Here is an 18,229-nt window from a genome sequence, read left to right on the forward strand (position 1 = left end):
AGGCATTAAGTGCCAAGTAGAGTGACATCTAGTGGTGAAACCAATGAAAGATCATCAAATGTATTTACACATTTACTTTTATTCTATTTTGAAGTAACAGTTTTTCTATTTCAATTTAGGTGCATTATGATCATGCTATTATTTACTTGCTTCCATCAATTTATACATCTGCATATTTCTCTATTGATTTAAGGTGGTACATTGAGTCACCAGCACTATGGATTGAAATACAACTTGTGTCCTAAAAGCACAAAGAACAACTATAAACAATCGTTAAAAAAAAAAAAAAACAGGGAAGACATAGTCAACAGGAATAGGTAAAATGAGCTAGATTTTAATTTTATACTATTTTTTGTTCTATTTAGATTTTTATAAGTCAGCATCATACATTTGAAAAACATTTTTTTTAATTTGTAAACATGTTTATTTTACTCCACATTTATAGTTATTTTTTCCCTGTTTATTTTTTGTGAAACATATATATATATATATAGCTAGATAGATAGCTAGATAGATATACACTGGAAAGGATCTAATTCAAATGCACATCGCTTATCTGACATCGAGCACAGCGGGAATCAAACAATCCTTTCGAGGAACAATAGGTCAGATCAGGTTGCAGGGGGCTGTTATTAGAGGTCACAGCAGACACATTTCACTGATCCCTGGAAGCAGAGGTGCACATGGGAGTCCCTGAAGAGCCCCCGCACCTTTTGACTCACACACACAGTCCAATTGTTCTGCTTCAAATAACTGCGGACTATCAGCTCTGCAAATGATGCCATTGTCAATAAGCGGGGGGATTGTCAGATGTCCAGGTCAGGCTTTGTTCTGTTGACCGCCTGCATATGAGCACGACAGGCTCATTCACACCACGCTGCAATGTTCCAGCTGGACGGGATCCACATGGAGCAGCATGAGTGGAATGTGTCGGCTCCGCTGCAGCATACGGCATTAGCAGGTGTTTAATACCGCTGCACACACATAGAATACCCCCACGAGCCAACATTAGACTCATCAGTGGAAAGTTAAATCGTGATGGATTCCAGAAACTGCCCAGAATGGAAAAAAAAGGCCCCTCAAACATCCGCGCAATTCGTAAATGCCAGTAAATCACAGCCAGCACATCGGCGTCGTAGTAAGTGCCCTCTCCTGGTTGGACTCCAGCTTCAGCTGACCATGTGGAGGAGGGCATTTCAGTGCTTTCTATTTGGAGCTTGAATGTTTTCCAGGGCCAATATTTCCTACGGCAATCTGTTTTTATCCCGCATTCAAACAACATCCAGGTTAACTGGTGCATCTCCAGGCACATTCAGTTGGAATGGGGAACCCACATAACCCTCCCAACTAAGGCGCTGATTTGAGGAGCACTGCCACTGTTTGTGCCTCCAGATGCAGCATTATTTACGCACTGCAAGTGAGTCATCAATCCTATGAGCCTTTGCGGGTTACACGAACAAGCTCTCGTGACGTCAAAACATCAGATTGTAACACACCATGTAGTCTCGTCTTAAGACTGAATTACTCAGAAAAACAAGTATAGATTTCACATGATCACTCACATAAAGCACACACTCAGGCTAATGAGAACACGTGAACGTAAACTAAGAACGTATAAATCAGCAATGCATGTCAGACAGCAGAACTTTTCTCCTAAAAAAACCTGTTTGACTAGTACGTGTGTGGTGTATGTGTCCATGCGTGTGTTCGCTCGGCTAGAAAACATCTGAAAAGAATCAGGTAGCGATCCTTCAGTGCACCCCGAGGCTATCGAATGTGAGGTTTTCTCAAAGCTTATGGTGGGAGAAACAGCACAGCTATTCTGATAACAGTGACCACCTGACTACATGTGTATGACACACGTGTGCTTGCAGCTCTATGCAAACTATCGGGCACGGGACTATAATCTTGCACAAGACAGTGTTTCTGGTTCAATCAATGCTGAGCACTTGCGTTGCGTGTTGTGATGATTTTAATCTCTGTCAACAAATTCGACTAAGTCAGAGCCACATTCTGAACAGACACACTTTTGACCCAGCCACTCCAGACTAATAGCATAAAACCCCAGTGGACCAAGAATAACTTTTGTGTGTTTAAACATCTTAACAGTTTAACCCCGACTTTTCCACATCAGAACCCAGTGGCTGCTTCCTTCCTTTTCATTCACATTTCTTCTTTTTCTTTTTCATTTAAAAACAGTTGCATAAACTGTGGTCAGAACAATGGATGGAAAGCCATCTGGATGATTATCTTACTGTACAAGACCTCCAACTTCCTTACATTGTTCAACATCAGCTGGTCCACAATAGCATGATAGCACAATAGTTTCATTTTTACACGCAGGTTTTTAAAATGAATGAGGTATTTATAACTACAGAGTTCACAAACTTACCATAGTTTCCATCATTTCTAGACACATGAGGCACTTGAAAATAAGTCCTTAAGAGGAAAATAGATTTTGTACCGACATAAGCTGCTTTGGTCTATAAGCCGCAGGTGCAGCGGTGCTGTCCATGCCGTAGAAAAGTCAATGTCCTCCATGGACCGGCTTAAAAATATGTGATGTGGGTCCAACATCAAGACTGATAATGATGTTTTCGTCATTAACAAGCATTGATGTTGTTGTGGATAACAGAGGTCTTTATTCAACTGACATTTGTCTTCCAGTCAATATACAAGTCGAGTCAGAAGAAACATAATAAGCGCGGTTGAGTGGACTCATGACTGATTCTCCTGCAACCATTTTCCTGTTGTGCCATCACTTGCAAACAATACCCCAAGATCCCTGTACTTCTGGGGAGTGCAATACATATATTATTTGATTATGTATTACTTTATTTCAGAAAGATTGTACTCAAAAACTGGCAAAATACGAAAAACGAAAGACCTTCTTCTATAGTTATCAAATGTAAATATGATATAATGGCCACAAGGGAAACAGGGTTTCCGCCAGGATTTTTCTGAAACTGTGTGCATGCCCACAAAAAACAAACAAAACCAAAGAATGGAATGCAGCCAACACAGAAGTGATAGAGAAAGAATGATTCAGAGGGGAAAGTTTTGACACTGAATTGGTGACAATAAAAAGGCTAGTTTATAATGATGAGAGGTAGATCTCTCCCCAATCAGAAGCAGCCCGATCACATCTGGTCGGAATTGTTGGAATTATTATAATGTTTCTTTTGGAATTTTCCCCTTAAAACATGTTAAAAGCCACCATAATCATGTTCGCCTCCATGATGTGTTAACCGTTTGTTTCGATGCCTCCACTTTGTTTTTGATCATGTGAGAGTTCATCTTTTTCTGAAGGTGTGGTGGCTCCCATTTGCCTTGTTTACATTAGCGGATCTAGCTGACATCAAAGCTACATGATGACATCCAAAAGTAAAGTCATCACCCAGCACCTTTCAACAGAACCAGGCATTTCTGCTGACACATCGAAAAAACAAAAATATTTTGTGAACACTTCTGTGCATGTAGTAATAATAACTGTTATTCACTCTCAACATTCGAAACTAACTTGAACTTTTTCAATGCAGTTAAAATTAAATTGACACTCTTGAAGGGGAGTAATTCTTAATATTCCACACCAAAGTTTTGCCTTTGCGTGAGTTTTTACAGAAACCCAACTCCCTGCACGAGAGGTCAACACACAAAGAAAACATCTGTAGCACTCAGTAGGAGAAAACTGAAGTGAACCAGGTCAGTGAGGAGCGGGAGTTATGGTAGGATGTGCCAAGAATAAAGTTTGGACAAAATGCAAAAACAAAGACACAAAGCAAGTAACACATTGGACTGTGAAAGAATTCCTTGTGGTTGTTTTTAGGGGGGGTAGATGTGCAGTACTTTTTATTACATTGTGACAGGGAGCAGCAAAGCATAGCCGCAGACAAAGGGTTATGATTTTGTGCAATATGGAAGCGTGTCTGAATGTAATGGCACTGACCCACAAGATAGGACACTGAGTCATTCCTCATACATCACACGTTCAAATTTTAAAGATCATTTGGTGCACTCAGATTGGTCACTATATTGTATGTGTGTGTGTGTGTGTGTGTGTGTTTTGAGAGAGGGAGGGGAAGAGTGCAAGAGCCTGACTTTCTTCTCCTGTGTCCTCATCACCATCGGATCCTCACAAACAATAGTGAAGCGTCAGTTCTCAGACACGGGGAATTATCGCAGTCTTGGAAAACAACTATTAAAATGTTGTGGGCATTTTATGACCAGAGCTGACCTTCATTTTGGGAATTTTTACAAGCGGGAACTGAATTCTTTCCAAATCAACCAGGCGAGCAACTATGCTGCAAAAAGGCTGTCGTATCACAACCACTTTAAATGTTCGTGAACATAGCCAAATTTCCCACTCAGGGGAAAGTGAAAACAAAATAGAAATATTGCATCAGACTTTTGCAGAGCATGATTTGATGAAGGAGGCCACAGCATTGTTTGACATTTTGTGTTTTCTGACACTGTTGCCAAGATTGAAGCGCATGTTTCGTCTTCCGTGGAAAAGAAAGATGGAGGTTGTGGTTAGATTTGCAATGTAATGGCACAATGTGTCATTTGCTATTTAAAGCAACAAAAGGGGATGTATATACAGTAACTGACATCCACTGTAATTCAGAGAAGAGAGCTTCCAAGCATCTCACGATTACCGCAGCAAGCTCCGACTAACTTAGCAACCACGCTAAAGGTGGCTAATGTCGAGGTAATATTGTCTCCTTAAACCAACAAATCATCATCTTCTGATCTTCATGTGAGAGCTATCAACCAAACAACCTGATTGAAGGTAGTTGAAGGCATATCTGCAGATCAGCATTGTCACGAGTAACAATGTGGCTGATTTCAGGTTTGTTCACTGCAACGACAAAGACCGAGGAAGTTACACCTTTCAATTCAATGAACCGTCTTTGCATTAGACGAACAATTTGTTTTCTATCTGAAACTTGTGCAGCTGCACATCGGTGACATTCAACACATTCAGGTTGTGTTGTGCACTTGCATTTTAAAAGTCTGACCTTCGCTGGGTTAACTGGGTTCAGAGAGACCAGTAGGCAGCTCAGTCCTACCCAGAGTGAAAAGACATTGACATTGCGCTTATCAACAGGCAGAATAACTGAATAATAAAAGTGATGACAGTGGTGAGATTTTGTGAGCTTTATATATATATACTAACTTTCATCAGGACTTAGAACCAAACTTAAACCTAGTTATAGTAACCTAGTTATTTTTGACGTTTTCATCCTCAAAACCTCATGTGGACAAAATGTCCTCACAAAGCAAATTGTCCTCTTCAGATCAGTGTCTTGTGAACAATCCACACAAGAATATTAACACATGTATACACACACAGACTGACATTGCTTTACTTTTTATAGCGACAGGCTGTCGCTGCGGCATGTTTTCCCCCGGAGGCCTGATGTTGCATTACAATGATAGCATGACTTCAAGTCCTATAAAGCACCACAACTAGTGAAGAGCGTTAACCCAAACCAATCAAATTTGCATTCCTGACTTAACATGGACAGCTTGTTGAAGAGTTCCAACCCAGTGCCAGGAAAAAGGACACAGAAGAGACTACCAGCTTGGCGTCATGCTGAAATCTAAAGGACATAGATGAAAGTTACAAAGTGTATTTGAGAAAGCAGAGATTGCATATCCCAAAATAGATGGGAAATAGACGACGACATAATTCATTGACTGGTTGTAGCTTGACTCAACATTCGAAAAATCCCTGTGTATACACATTTTAAGCTGTGCACCATAAAAAAGCAATCTTTTAATCACACCTTCCAGAGCCTGTTTAAAAGGAGGTCGTGGCTCCGGCTGTGTGGCACAGACAAAATGAGCGACACCAAATTCCTGCTATCCAGGGCCTCTTCAAAGTGAAGTAGCTGACATTGAGAAGGATAGGAAGGAATGTAGCAAATGTGATTCTAACCAAAGCTAGCCAGGACTGATGCAGGTCACACACAGTACTCTTATGCATGTAAAGGTCGTGCCTCACCTCATACAAAGGATCAAGGACAGCATCTATTTGTAGAGTTGAGTCACAGGGAAACACCTGTTTGTTTATTTATGAATTTATTGCCCAAGCAAGTCATGCATGCACTGTATATTACATAATGCAAAGCTCACAAACACACACACGTATGTATATATATATATATTTATATATATGTCTTTGATAAAGAAGAATAGGAGTTTGACTCTGTGGTGTGCTCTTCAGAGTAGCCTCAAGTTTGACTGTCGCAGAGGTAAGATTTACTCTTTGCCTTGACCCTGCTCTCCTCCTGTGAGCTGAGCGAGTGCTCATCCAGAAACATGACTTCTGCCTCCCAGTGAGTGTGTGTGTGCATGCCTCTATTCCCTGCTACACTCCTGTCTGTGTCACAACGCATTCAGGGTTAAGTGCCGATGAGGACTACACAGCTGTCATGTAATTGAAGAACAAGGTGTTCTTGTTATCTCTCGTGGTGTACCGTTTTCATCCATGAACTACACATCTCTTTACGTGCTATAAACTGAACCAGCTCCAAAAATGGCAGTGGTTTTCAAATACGCCAGCAAGAGCAACAGAGAATTTATTACTGGTGAACAGATTGTTGAGGCTTCCCGATGTTCTACTTTTAATCACGTTCTGAAATGTAATCCTCCCTTGTTTTTCGCATGACTAGTTGGAACATGCAGGCACACAAGGTCAGAAAATGTTTGCAGGGCACTGTAGTGATGTTGGACAGGCTGTTTCAAATTTTAATTGTGCCTTTCTATTCGATACAAAATGGAACAGACAGATTGAATTGTCAAAGCATGACTGAAAGCTCACTCATCGTGTCCCCTGAATTCACACCTGCAAACCGGCACAGAGGAGACCTGCCAACTATAACTGTAACCCGAGACTGAAGCACATCCTCTGGGGGCACGAAACATCGCTGACTCAGGGCCACTCCAGGTGGTGCTGAACATACTGGAGGGACACAAGCTATAGTAGCTCACTGCACCACTCAGAAGATGGTCTGAGATTAAAACTGGCGAAACATCAGTGAAGAGCGGGTTCTCGCAACCAGCCCACTGGCATCAGTGCAGGCGTGTCTGGAAGCAGAGCAGAAACACCAGCTCTCACAATAATACTAATAAGCTACCTGTTTTAGGAGGAAGTAGTCATCTTCTGTTTACATGAATAAACAGGCTATTTAAGGAACTCATCTATAAGTTTGAGAAAAAAATAAATAATATATATATATATATATATATATATATATATATATATATATATATATATATATATATATATTTATATTGACTCTTAATTCATACATTCATACATGTATTATGAACTCAACTCCAGTTGCTGCCAAGTTACTGTTATGGCAACAATCAAACACACACAACACAACACGGTGGAAAACGTCTGGATGGTCTCCAGTTCAGGCTGAATGTTTATGTGTCGCCGACAGACTCCACGCTGGTGTCATCTGTGTAGAGGTGACTGAGAGAGCCAGGCGCTGCTCACACTTAAATCATTACGACAGGAACACAACACCAATGTCTGAACTGGTGGTGGCGCTGCTGAAGAAACGTGCATTGGTGACGGGAACTGGTGAGAAATCTTCCCTTAAGTGTCCCACATCCCACGCCAATGAACCCTCCTGTGTACGTCAGCATTGGCCAAAGAGTGGCTGAGCCAATGTTGATGTTGGGTCTGTTGTACTCAGCCCACACCACAGAAGGTCACTTCTGTTGTCAAGTGGAGGTTTGTTCAAACACAAGATCGGGATTTGACGAATAGTTTTCAGCAAGCACTTAGTGGATATTCACCACACATGAACAACACATTACTCAGCAAAATGTATTGGTTGTGCCAAGATCTTATACACGCTGCCTCAAAATTATTCATACCCCACGTTATTTTTCAGTCTTCATTTCAAAAAGCGTTTACACTGGTAATTTGGCAGCAGCTCTTGTCTTCTCATTGCGAGACACATAATTATTCATAACCCCCCTAATCTCAGAAAAACATGTCATTTTTATCTGTAGCTATCTCAAGATGTTCCCATGGAATAAACTATTTTCTCATTGTTCCTATTGTTAAGCAATGACCAAAATAGTGTGTTTCCAGAAGAGAATAAATAGAGGGAAAATGATCTGGTCCTTGTCATTTTTTGATCATTATCTGCAATAACACAGAGGACAATGATGCAATAACAAGGATGAAATGAACCATAAAAGGTAACAAGGATATTAAGAAGTGTAAATATGGCATGAACCCTGTAAAAATCATTTTACAAGCATTTTATTTGAATAGAAATAATAAAACTACTCACCAAACATCTACGATTAAAAGGCAATTTATTACATTTTTTTTAAATAATTTTCTTTCAACAAATTTTGAGGAAAATACTAAAATGACAAAAGAAGAAACAAAAATTTAGTCATGAATGTGTTGTATTTAAACTATACAACTTATCAGTTGTATAGTTTTAATCTGACCTCCTGAGGGCTGCAAAAAAACAGGCAGAGGGCCGCTTATGGCCCCCAGGCCACACTTTGCGCATGTCTGGTCTAGAGCAACATCAACAAGCATAAGACGATCAACACTGTTAAAAACCTCAGAGGGCGTGTCAAGAAGCATAACGTGTCCCCCAGACTTGCCAGGAAAATCTGTCGAGAGGTCAATAACAACGCCTGACACCAACCGAGGCCCTGAGTGAATCACTTGACCAGGCAGGGATAAAGGTATCACTCTCTACCATCCAATGGGTGCTGTGTATAGGAGGTCTCCTCAAGAAGAAACATCTGGATGCAAGTCTGTCTGGGATCTTGCTTCAGGTGACCTCTAGCAAAGGCCAGCATGTTCATGCTCCGTCGCTGAGCCAATCAGAGTTAAAAAAACTGCAGTACTGTAGACACGCACTGATAAAAATGGACTCTGAGAGGATCATGCACGCTACTAGCACTTTTTTGGCGTCAGAACATTAGCACGGGTCATGGACTGAACATCTCTGTTTATTCCTGTTATTTCCCAAAACTCTTGGGTGGCTGGACACAGTTGACCAACCCCAAAGCTTGTTCAGTCGCACAAGTAAATATTTATGTGTTACTCTTTTAGCGTTCCACTGAAAGGATCCTGCCAGGCTGTATTGATTTGAACCCTGCAGACGTTCACAGTCAAACACAACAGAACACTCTCCGGCCTGCGAATCTATTACGTCTTATGTCTGCACCCAACTACATTTGAAAGAGACATCAGCAGCAGCTGGGTACATGAAGTGTTTCCAAGAGTCCCTGATGCAGCTGATTCCGTAAAAGCCAACTATTATTAACTGCAGTCCGCAGCTTGGGTATGTGTGAGCTCTGCTTGATATCAACAAGTGTTAGGAGCGCGGAGCTAAGTTTAGATAAGGGACGTGGAAAATACACATTAGTGTCTGTGGGAATGACGTGAGTGCTGTGATTTTTTTTTTTTTTTGAGGTTGCGGAGGGGCTGCAGACGTTCAGGTACTTCAGTTTTGTTTTTTTTGTTTTATTTATGTGTTCAAAATATCATGTTTAGGTTCTGGTAACTGTTTATCGTGCTTATCACAGCCAATTCACATTGGTGCTCAGAGACTTACGACATCTTGAGTCGAGTACAGAACACAAAACACATTCGTGTCTTCCTCGAAGATCACTTTACGCACAAGTGAGGAGGAATACAAACGGACAGTTGTGCACATGGACATGGAAACAAACGGATCCCGAAAGTCTTAGAAATTAAATATTGTTTTGGATGAGCAGTCCAAAAAAAGCAATAGCCTTGAGTGGAATGGGAACCCAGGAACGACCCTTAAGGATGTTGGGAACACAAACTCCTGAAGGTGGTGGGACTTTAATGAGTTAATTGTGATTAATTAATTAATGTGTTAGAATATTATAATCGCATTTACTTTAATTGAATTGAATTGAATTTAACAGTTTGCTCTCCAGACAACACAGAACCTTTGTAAGTGCAGGAGTTTCTGGTCCACTGATCACACTGATGCACAAGACACGTGGCAGCTAGGATGAGAACAACAAACATGAACAAAAGCAAACAAAAGCATCTGTTTGCTTTTGTTCAGGGATGGTTTTCGCTACACAATGGCCAGGGTTTCCACTACTCTGAATGTACTTGAAATTCTTATTAAAATTGAAATCCTTATCCAAATATTTTCAAGGCATTAAATTGCTTTAGTTTAAATAAGTTTGTATAAAAACTTGAATATAGCTGCCATTGTGATTTATTGTGCTATTGTCAAAGTGAAGCAAAATAAACTTTTACTATTTTGTTGTTTAAATGTATGTATGGGTCCATCATTAGTTTCACTAATATACCAAATTCATTCAAATTGAAAAATGCGGCTTCTTGTGGCAAATATTCTTATACGATTAAACTGCGATTAATCGAGATTAATTAATCACCCATGCCAAATAAAAATATAATGGCATGAAGTGGCTGAGAAAAACAGCATGTGTATTCCGGCCCCTGTCAGACGGGTCTCTATTGAGCTTCCAAAAAATACTCCTGTATGCAATTTTACATTTCCCTCCCCTGATAAACTTGTTCATGCAGCGGACAACCTCAAGCGTTGACGACATGCCTGTCACGGGATATTTACACAGGGAGGTGTTGGAGGTGGAGACGTTGCCATTAAGGCTGATGACAGACGAATCTTTTGAAAGGCGTCCTCAACCAATAGTTAATAGTCAGACAGACACTTTCCCACCAGGGGTCAAGTCCTCCCAATTAACCCATCATGATCACGATCATGCCTTCGCTCAACATGAACTTCAGCAGCCATGGTCCATCACCGCCGCTCCTGTTAACACGTCCAAACCATCTGTCTTGACCACACTTGACCAACTTAAATATTAACATATTGCTTCAACTAATTGTTGAGCCATTCCTCGCCCCAACAAGACATTTAACTTAACTTTTGGATTGTAGAAGCTCTGAAAAAAAAAATCACAATCAACATTGGGGACGACAGTAAAAGCTTGTCTTGCAGTTATTGTCCACTGCTTTACAGATTTACACCTCAGTGTTGTAATGAAACAACTGCTGTTCTCTGTCAGCGGCCATCAGCACTCTCTTCTCGCTTTCACTCCATGCATTAAATGTCATTAAGTGGCACTTTTCCCTCGCACTTTTTTGCAGCAGAAGGATTGATGCCACGGGTGGATGGTTTCTAAGGCCGATAGAGATCAAGCTGTGACACACAATCACACTTGCAAGCCACATTAACCTTTCAGACAGCCTTTTTTGTCCTCCTTCTTATGCATGATTTATACAGCAACCAATGAAATCAGAAGGCCAGCTTTTATTCTGCGCAAGTCTGGACTAAGTTTAACAAGTTCAGTGTCTTGCTTTGATGGCAATGAAATTATTGCAGTTTATTAAAAGGAGGCAAAAGGTGACATGTCAAGACACTGTTCTTCGGCTAGTTCTGCAATGTAGTTCATATCTATCTATGATGTACATCTGAGTCTAGTTTCATTTTAGTTGACAGAAACTGTGGACCTCTGCTCCCGACCCACTCACCCTCGCAACCTCCAAGTATATTGAGTGTCTCCAGTTCTGGTGAAACACTTTAAAAAGGTGACCCCATCCAGCCACCAGAACCTCTCGCAAATGGCCATTTTATATTATTATAGCCTTGTTTATGGATCTGAAATGCTTTTTGCTGACTAATCTAGTGATGAATACACACCACTAACCTCCTGCAAAACTGCTTTGGCTTTATTAAAATGTAAGGCCTTAACTCTACTGCAAAACACAAAAGACTTTGTTTCATTTTAACAGTTAAAATAGCTAAAAGTAACACTTTGCAAATATTGAAAACATTATATAATCAAAACATAAATGTGAGGCTATAGGCCGTGTTTCACACAACAGCATAAAATTATAAAGACATAATGGCATGATGCACAAGGGAAAGTGAGGATACTTGGGCTCTTGGATCGGATCCAACTGGTGACACCAACTAGAAAGAAGGATTGAAAAAATAAGAGGGGGAAGGTGTGAATGCTACTCAAAACAGTATTCCTTTCAAGGTTGTTGACCTTCACTCAAAGGAAAACATATTGTGGCTTTTTTTTTTACAGCTTTTGCTAATCCATTTGTCAAACTCAAGGCCCCGGGGGCCATATGTGGCCTGCCAAGTCATTTCACATGGACCACAAGAAGGGAATGATTAGTGTTTCAAGCTTTGCTATTTCCTTATGTCAACAACTAATCCAGAAACTCCCCAAAAGTTTTTGATATTGCCAAATAGTGGCAAAGAAGATGCCTCCGCTTCAACGAGACAAACCACTGACTCTAGTGTTGTGGCACTAAATGCTCATTTGCTGTAATGCGAGCCAAAGACTCAATAGAAACAGTCAGCTCTGTTCAGCATGAGACTTGGACTGTGTTTAAAAGTTTACTGCATTTTCTGCTTTCATGAACACAGACAAAAGATGGAAGATACTGTGTTGATGCAGTATAAAAGGGCTATCTTTATTTCCACTATGTCACCATGTATCACACATACTTTGTGGAAAGCAGTTATTATCTGCTTCACGCCCCGTTCAACCAGTCTGTGACGCTTCTGAGCCAACTTGACTTGTCATGTCAGAACAAACATTCCAAATTCTATCACTCCTCGGAAAGTCACAAGATTCATGACTGATGTGAAAGTGCACCTTGTAACGAATGGAAACTCAAGCCAGCAGATGAGTCCATGACGTAGCACTTAGCCTTCCGCCTTCAGGGGCCAGACGCCTGCATTGCTCTGTCTTACACATGCCACACTCACAAACACACACTAGCTTTGTGGGGTCCACTCAATGACATAAGGCTTTCTCCAGCCTCTCATCCTAAGCCTAACCATCCGAAACAAATTGCTAAACTTAACCAGGACTCTGTGGGGTCCGACAAAAGGGCCCCACAAGCAGATGCTTTCCCCAAAATTGGACCTCACTAGGATAGATGATCTTAAACACACCACTACAAACAGACACAGTGTGGGGCAAAATAAAATGGGATATCTCACAATGAGTTTTGACAACAACAAATGGTCCTCCCAATTGATAAACCATGCAAGGAGAACAGGCAACTATCCGATGCAGAGTTTGAGAATGCCTCTCTCTAGTGGTGTAAGACGCTAACTACAGTTGCTTTCATTAAAAAGTGTTTTTCTGGCACAGAAGTAACATTTTGGAGCAACAAACAGTGAACAAATTCTGACACGGGAAAAACATGTGCTGTTGCTGGGTCGGTTCCTCAATGAAGTAAGCAACATTGGTGTGTCGATTGTAACATGTTTTTTGGGTGTCCTAAGTTTAGAGACCTTAAAAGTGAGCTATTGTGATGGCATGGTAGTTAGCACACAACCTTGAGGAAAATATGGTGGATTTTAAATTTAATACATTTTACAATTTCAAAATAATATTTAACTAAACAAAAAAAAACAAGGCCATGTAGTGTGTTTTTAGCAACCAATCGACAATACAAAATGTCAAATGCATCAACACTGGCTGTAGGGGATCACTGAAACACCAGATAACCTGTCTGAGACTGCTGCTCAGCACGGCATGAGGAGGCTTGGGAGGGGCCTGTGGTGCAGGTCGGGGAACCATTCCCACCTGAACTCAAATAAATAACCATTCTGATAGTCAACAACAACAACAACAATAATAATAATAATGGTGGGTTGAAGGTGGGATAGAGATGGGATGACGTTGGGCTGAAGGTGGACCAACAGAGGGCGGACGTTGGGCTGTAGTGGGTTGAAGGCTGACTGGAGGCAGAATGAAGGGTGGCTGATGTAGGCCTAATGGTGAAGTGTACGTTGGCTAGAGGGGTGCTTTAAGTGGGTTGATGGTGGAATGAAGGTGGGCTAATGGTGGGCAAAAATCAAACAAATAACCATTTTGTTTGTTTTAATAACCAATCGACAATCCAAATTGTCCTAGTAAAACAGCAATACTGAGATGACCATTTGAACACTAGCCAACCTGTCTGAACTCAGAGGGCTGGAGCACAACTAGGGTCCTATCCGTGCTTGTGCCTGATCTGCAGCATCTGGTATACTATACAAACTAACTATACAAATGATAGATAGCTTTTACAGCGTCTTTTTGTTACCCTCAATCTAGGGAGAGGTAACAATATGGTCACGCTGATTGTTGAGCACGTCCGTAAGACATGCATAGTTGACCCTCAGATTTACTCCAAATAAGCGCAAATTGCACATAACCAAGATAAGACATAACCTTCTGTCAGTATAATTTGCATTGGAGGGCCTTATTGCTTCCATAAGTGTATCCAATAAACTGGTTCATTGTGTGTGATTAGCCAAGAACAAAAGGTGATCTCTATTTCCAAACCTCGAGTTAGGCGTGGTGAACAGTGCAGTAAGGTTATATCGGCCATTGAAAAATATTTGTCGATTTGCACTATAAGTAGGGTTATGTGCGACGAGACGCAATTGATACAAGCAGCCACTTGATGTCCTCCTTTCTTCGTGTTTCCACCGAGCAATAAAGCACTAAAATAAAGTCACTTTTTCACTTCTGAAACTGTTGTGTGTAACTATGGATGGATGGCTGTATAGATAGATAGATAGATAGATGACAGATAGATAGATGTATAGATAGATAGATAGATAGATAGATAGATAGATATATAGATAGATAGATAGATAGATAGATAGATAGATAGATAGATAGATATATAGATAGATAGATAGATAGATGACAGATAGATAGATAGATAGATGATAGACAGATAGATAGATAGATAGATGTATAGATAGATAGATGTATAGATAGATAGATAGATAGATGACAGATAGATAGATAGATAGATGATAGACAGATAGATAGATAGATAGATAGATAGATGTATAGATAGATAGATAGATAGATAGATAGATAGATAGATAGATGTATAGATAGATAGATAGATGACAGAGAGATAGATAGATAGCTAGATAGATAGATAGATAGATAGATAGATAGATGACAGATAGATAGATAGATAGATAGATAGATAGCTAGATAGATAGATGACAGATAGATAGATAGATAGATAGATAACCCGATTTGTTTATGAATATTTCAGCAATATTCATAAGCATTAAAATATGAAAATGTCCGTTGACACCTGTCTTCCGTGATCCCCTCTAATTTTTCCAGCTCATAGTTGAGGGAACAAATCAATTTTTGAACCCACCTTTCTCCCAGAAAACAGCATGCACAGCTGATGCATGGAGCCTCCGTTCTTGGTCAGCTCCTTCTTCAAGGTTTTGGGTGACGGGAGCGTCCACCCCCCCTTGTGATGTCCTCCTCCCGCCTCCAGACAGTTGATGGCATTGTCGGAGGTGAAACACGGGGTCCGGGGGTCTTGCAGCAGACTCCCCTCACTGTGCGTGCGGCGACGGAGAGAGTTCTGGACGCTGAGCCGCACCCCTCCGTGTTTCTCACAGGTGGCGCCCTCCACCATGCTGCGGCGCTTGCTGTCACTGCGCTGCAGGTAGGCATCATCGCTGTCATCTTCCTCGTCATCCTCGTCGGACTCTTCATCGTCGTCATCATCGTATTCTTCTTCGTCGGTGTTGGGGGAGGAGAGGGCGTCGGCACTGAAGGAGCGGTCCAGGCGTAGCTCAGGGATTATGAAAGAGGATGATGAGGAGGAGGGTGGTGCGTTGGTGTCCGGGGGTTCAGAGGCATTGTCTTCATCTGTATTGGACACCACCAGGAGGAGATTCACTTCCTCCTCATCCCTCTCACCTTCTTCCTCGCCTCCTTCCTTCTCTTCCAACTCACTGCCAGCACTCTTCCGACTCCCATCCTCTTCCTCAAATTCATCCTCCGTCCTCTTGAGCAGGTCATGCGCCTCTCTCCAGATCTCCATCTCATTTCCTTCCATGCTCTTGCAGTCTTCTCCTTCAGTGGAAGGCGGTGGTGTGGGAGGCACCTTGTGTCGCTCGGTGGATCCGCCCAGACCGCCGAGTGGTAGGTAAACTTCATCAACAGGAGTCAGCGGCTCTGAGGTGTGTGGGCTGCCCAAGGTTGGCGGCTCTGATGGGCTGGAGGGATACAAGCTGCTTTCCTCACCCTCTGAACTTCGAGGTGGAAGGTGGAGACATACTCCGCTGCGATCTGCACCAAGTCCACCCAGGTCACAAGGGGAGGTGTCCACCTTTGGCTCCAACATCTGCCAAGAGAGAGAATTGGTGTCCACATTAGGGATGTGTATGGGCAGGAATATGGTGATACGATAGAAATTGCCATATATATGATTGACATTAGGTCACACATGAATTGTAATATTTGTGAAAATTTATTAAATGAATTTGAAGTTAAGTTTACAGAAAAAAATACAAAATGAAAATGTACTACATGATGTCCATAAACACTAGTTTATTGTTACAAACATAGGTGAATTAGACCTTCGGTTCGATTTGCCAGTCCAACAGAGACCGGAACTGCTGCCTTAAACAACATAATATCTCCGCCTTGAATTTCACTTTTCTCTTTACTTGAACCCAGACGTCATCCCCGATCCCTCCTGCCTTTAGCCTCATCATGTTGATCTTTGTTTATTATTCTCTTCTCGCTACTCAGACGCCAGTCGGAAATTGATCAGTCCGGAGTTGGTTTGTAGCAGTAAGAGAGCAAGCATACATGAGTACAAACAAGACTGTATAAACCGAGATCGCCTCCGACTGAGTTCTGAAAATAACACTGCTTCATGAAACCCAAAATAATGAAATCTGTAAGCACGCTGCTCTGCGTAGCTTCTACCTAACCGTGGAAAGTAGTCCAGACCAGTTAACCATAGGGCCGAGGCCCATGGCTGGGTTGCAAGTGCCTCTTAGAGAGCCACTAAAAGTTTTTTTTTGTTTTACACCATGGCCATGAGACGTTCAGTTTTAATACATTTGCCACATTTGGTGGCAGTGGTGCGTCATTCAATTGACTTCACAGCTGCAAATTTGTGCAAGTTACCAACTATGGAGAAGTACTTGAAAAGAAAAAAAGACAAAGAAAGCAGTAAATACTCTTGGGGATACTTTCATATTGTAAATAAAACAATATAGTTATTGAATCATCAGTTATTGAGCATCAACTGTGCGCAAAGAAACAGCCAGTCCGATCTGTTCACAAAGCTCAATGTACATAAAATCAGCAGAACCAAGACTTCACAAATGAAATCACTTTTGTTTGTCTGAAAATGCAGCAAAACATGCACATCACGTGCTTGTCACTTAATGCAGACACAGTAGAAAATATATAATAAATAAAATAAACAAATACAAATGGTGACACATACTTCCAGGTCTCTTCAATAATGCATGATCAGTGCATTCATATGACCTCATAGTGCATATAAAGGGCTTCACAGAGGATGTTATGTATGTTCATAGTCACGTATGACATAATAAAGGTTATAGGTATTAAGGTTAAGGGCTCTCCAATCTAAAACCACATTAAGTTAAATCCACAACTTATAATATTGCCCCACCATGTTCATAAGTTCATATGAGATGTCTTATGAATGCACTAATAATACATTCTAAGATGAGAACTTTCAGTAAAAATGTGGCACCCAAGTTGAAACCTATCTTAACTTTTCATCAAACTAACATCATCAAATAATTTGTAGCTTTTACACGAAACACTTCAGCCTGTATATGACAAGAACCTGTGGTGACGGTCACAATTAAATGCGTTTACGTACAAATGCCATTATAATTTTAAAAGCACTCCCATGTTGCGGGTAGTGGTTAGAAACACACAGCTGCTGAGAGACCTCACTCCTACAGACTCAGAATAGCACATAGTGGCACAGTAATTAATTCAAGAAAACAACACACCAAAAATCTCAATAGTCAGCTCAATTGAAGAATGACAAACATAATGACAGCTGAACCCTGTTTTAATCATAGAATGTCAAGGCATTTGCCACAAAAAAACTTCCTCACCAATAGCAGATTAATTAATATTATCATTTTTTCAATTATATTTATTGATTTCCCTATTGTGGGAGGATAAAGGCAAGCTTTACTAGCCAGTAGAATAGTCTAAGCATGTCACTTACTTCCATTACAAACATATCTAGAGCATCATTCCTAGGCCTTAATGTCCTTAAAGAACCTTTACTGTACTACCATCTTTAACATCCACATTCACCAAATTCCATCACTCATTTTTTTCTGTCCAA

The 18,229-nt window shown here is 41.0% G+C and overlaps 1 protein-coding gene across 9 annotated transcripts in view; it reads right to left on the minus strand.

Annotated features, from left to right (window-relative positions):
- Positions 1-18,229, minus strand: part of rgs3a (regulator of G protein signaling 3a) — a 135,965-nt gene that overhangs the window by 18,398 nt on the left and 99,338 nt on the right. For all 9 annotated transcript variants that reach the window (XM_053866674.1, XM_053866684.1, XM_053866709.1 and 6 more), the window contains one exon: positions 15,236-16,219. In XM_053866674.1, the coding sequence (XP_053722649.1) occupies positions 15,236-16,219 (984 nt within the window). The remainder of the gene's footprint in view (positions 1-15,235; positions 16,220-18,229) is intronic.

This window comes from Synchiropus splendidus, chromosome 1 (genome assembly GCF_027744825.2).
Source record: "Synchiropus splendidus isolate RoL2022-P1 chromosome 1, RoL_Sspl_1.0, whole genome shotgun sequence".
Lineage (NCBI taxonomy): Eukaryota > Metazoa > Chordata > Actinopteri > Syngnathiformes > Callionymidae > Synchiropus > Synchiropus splendidus.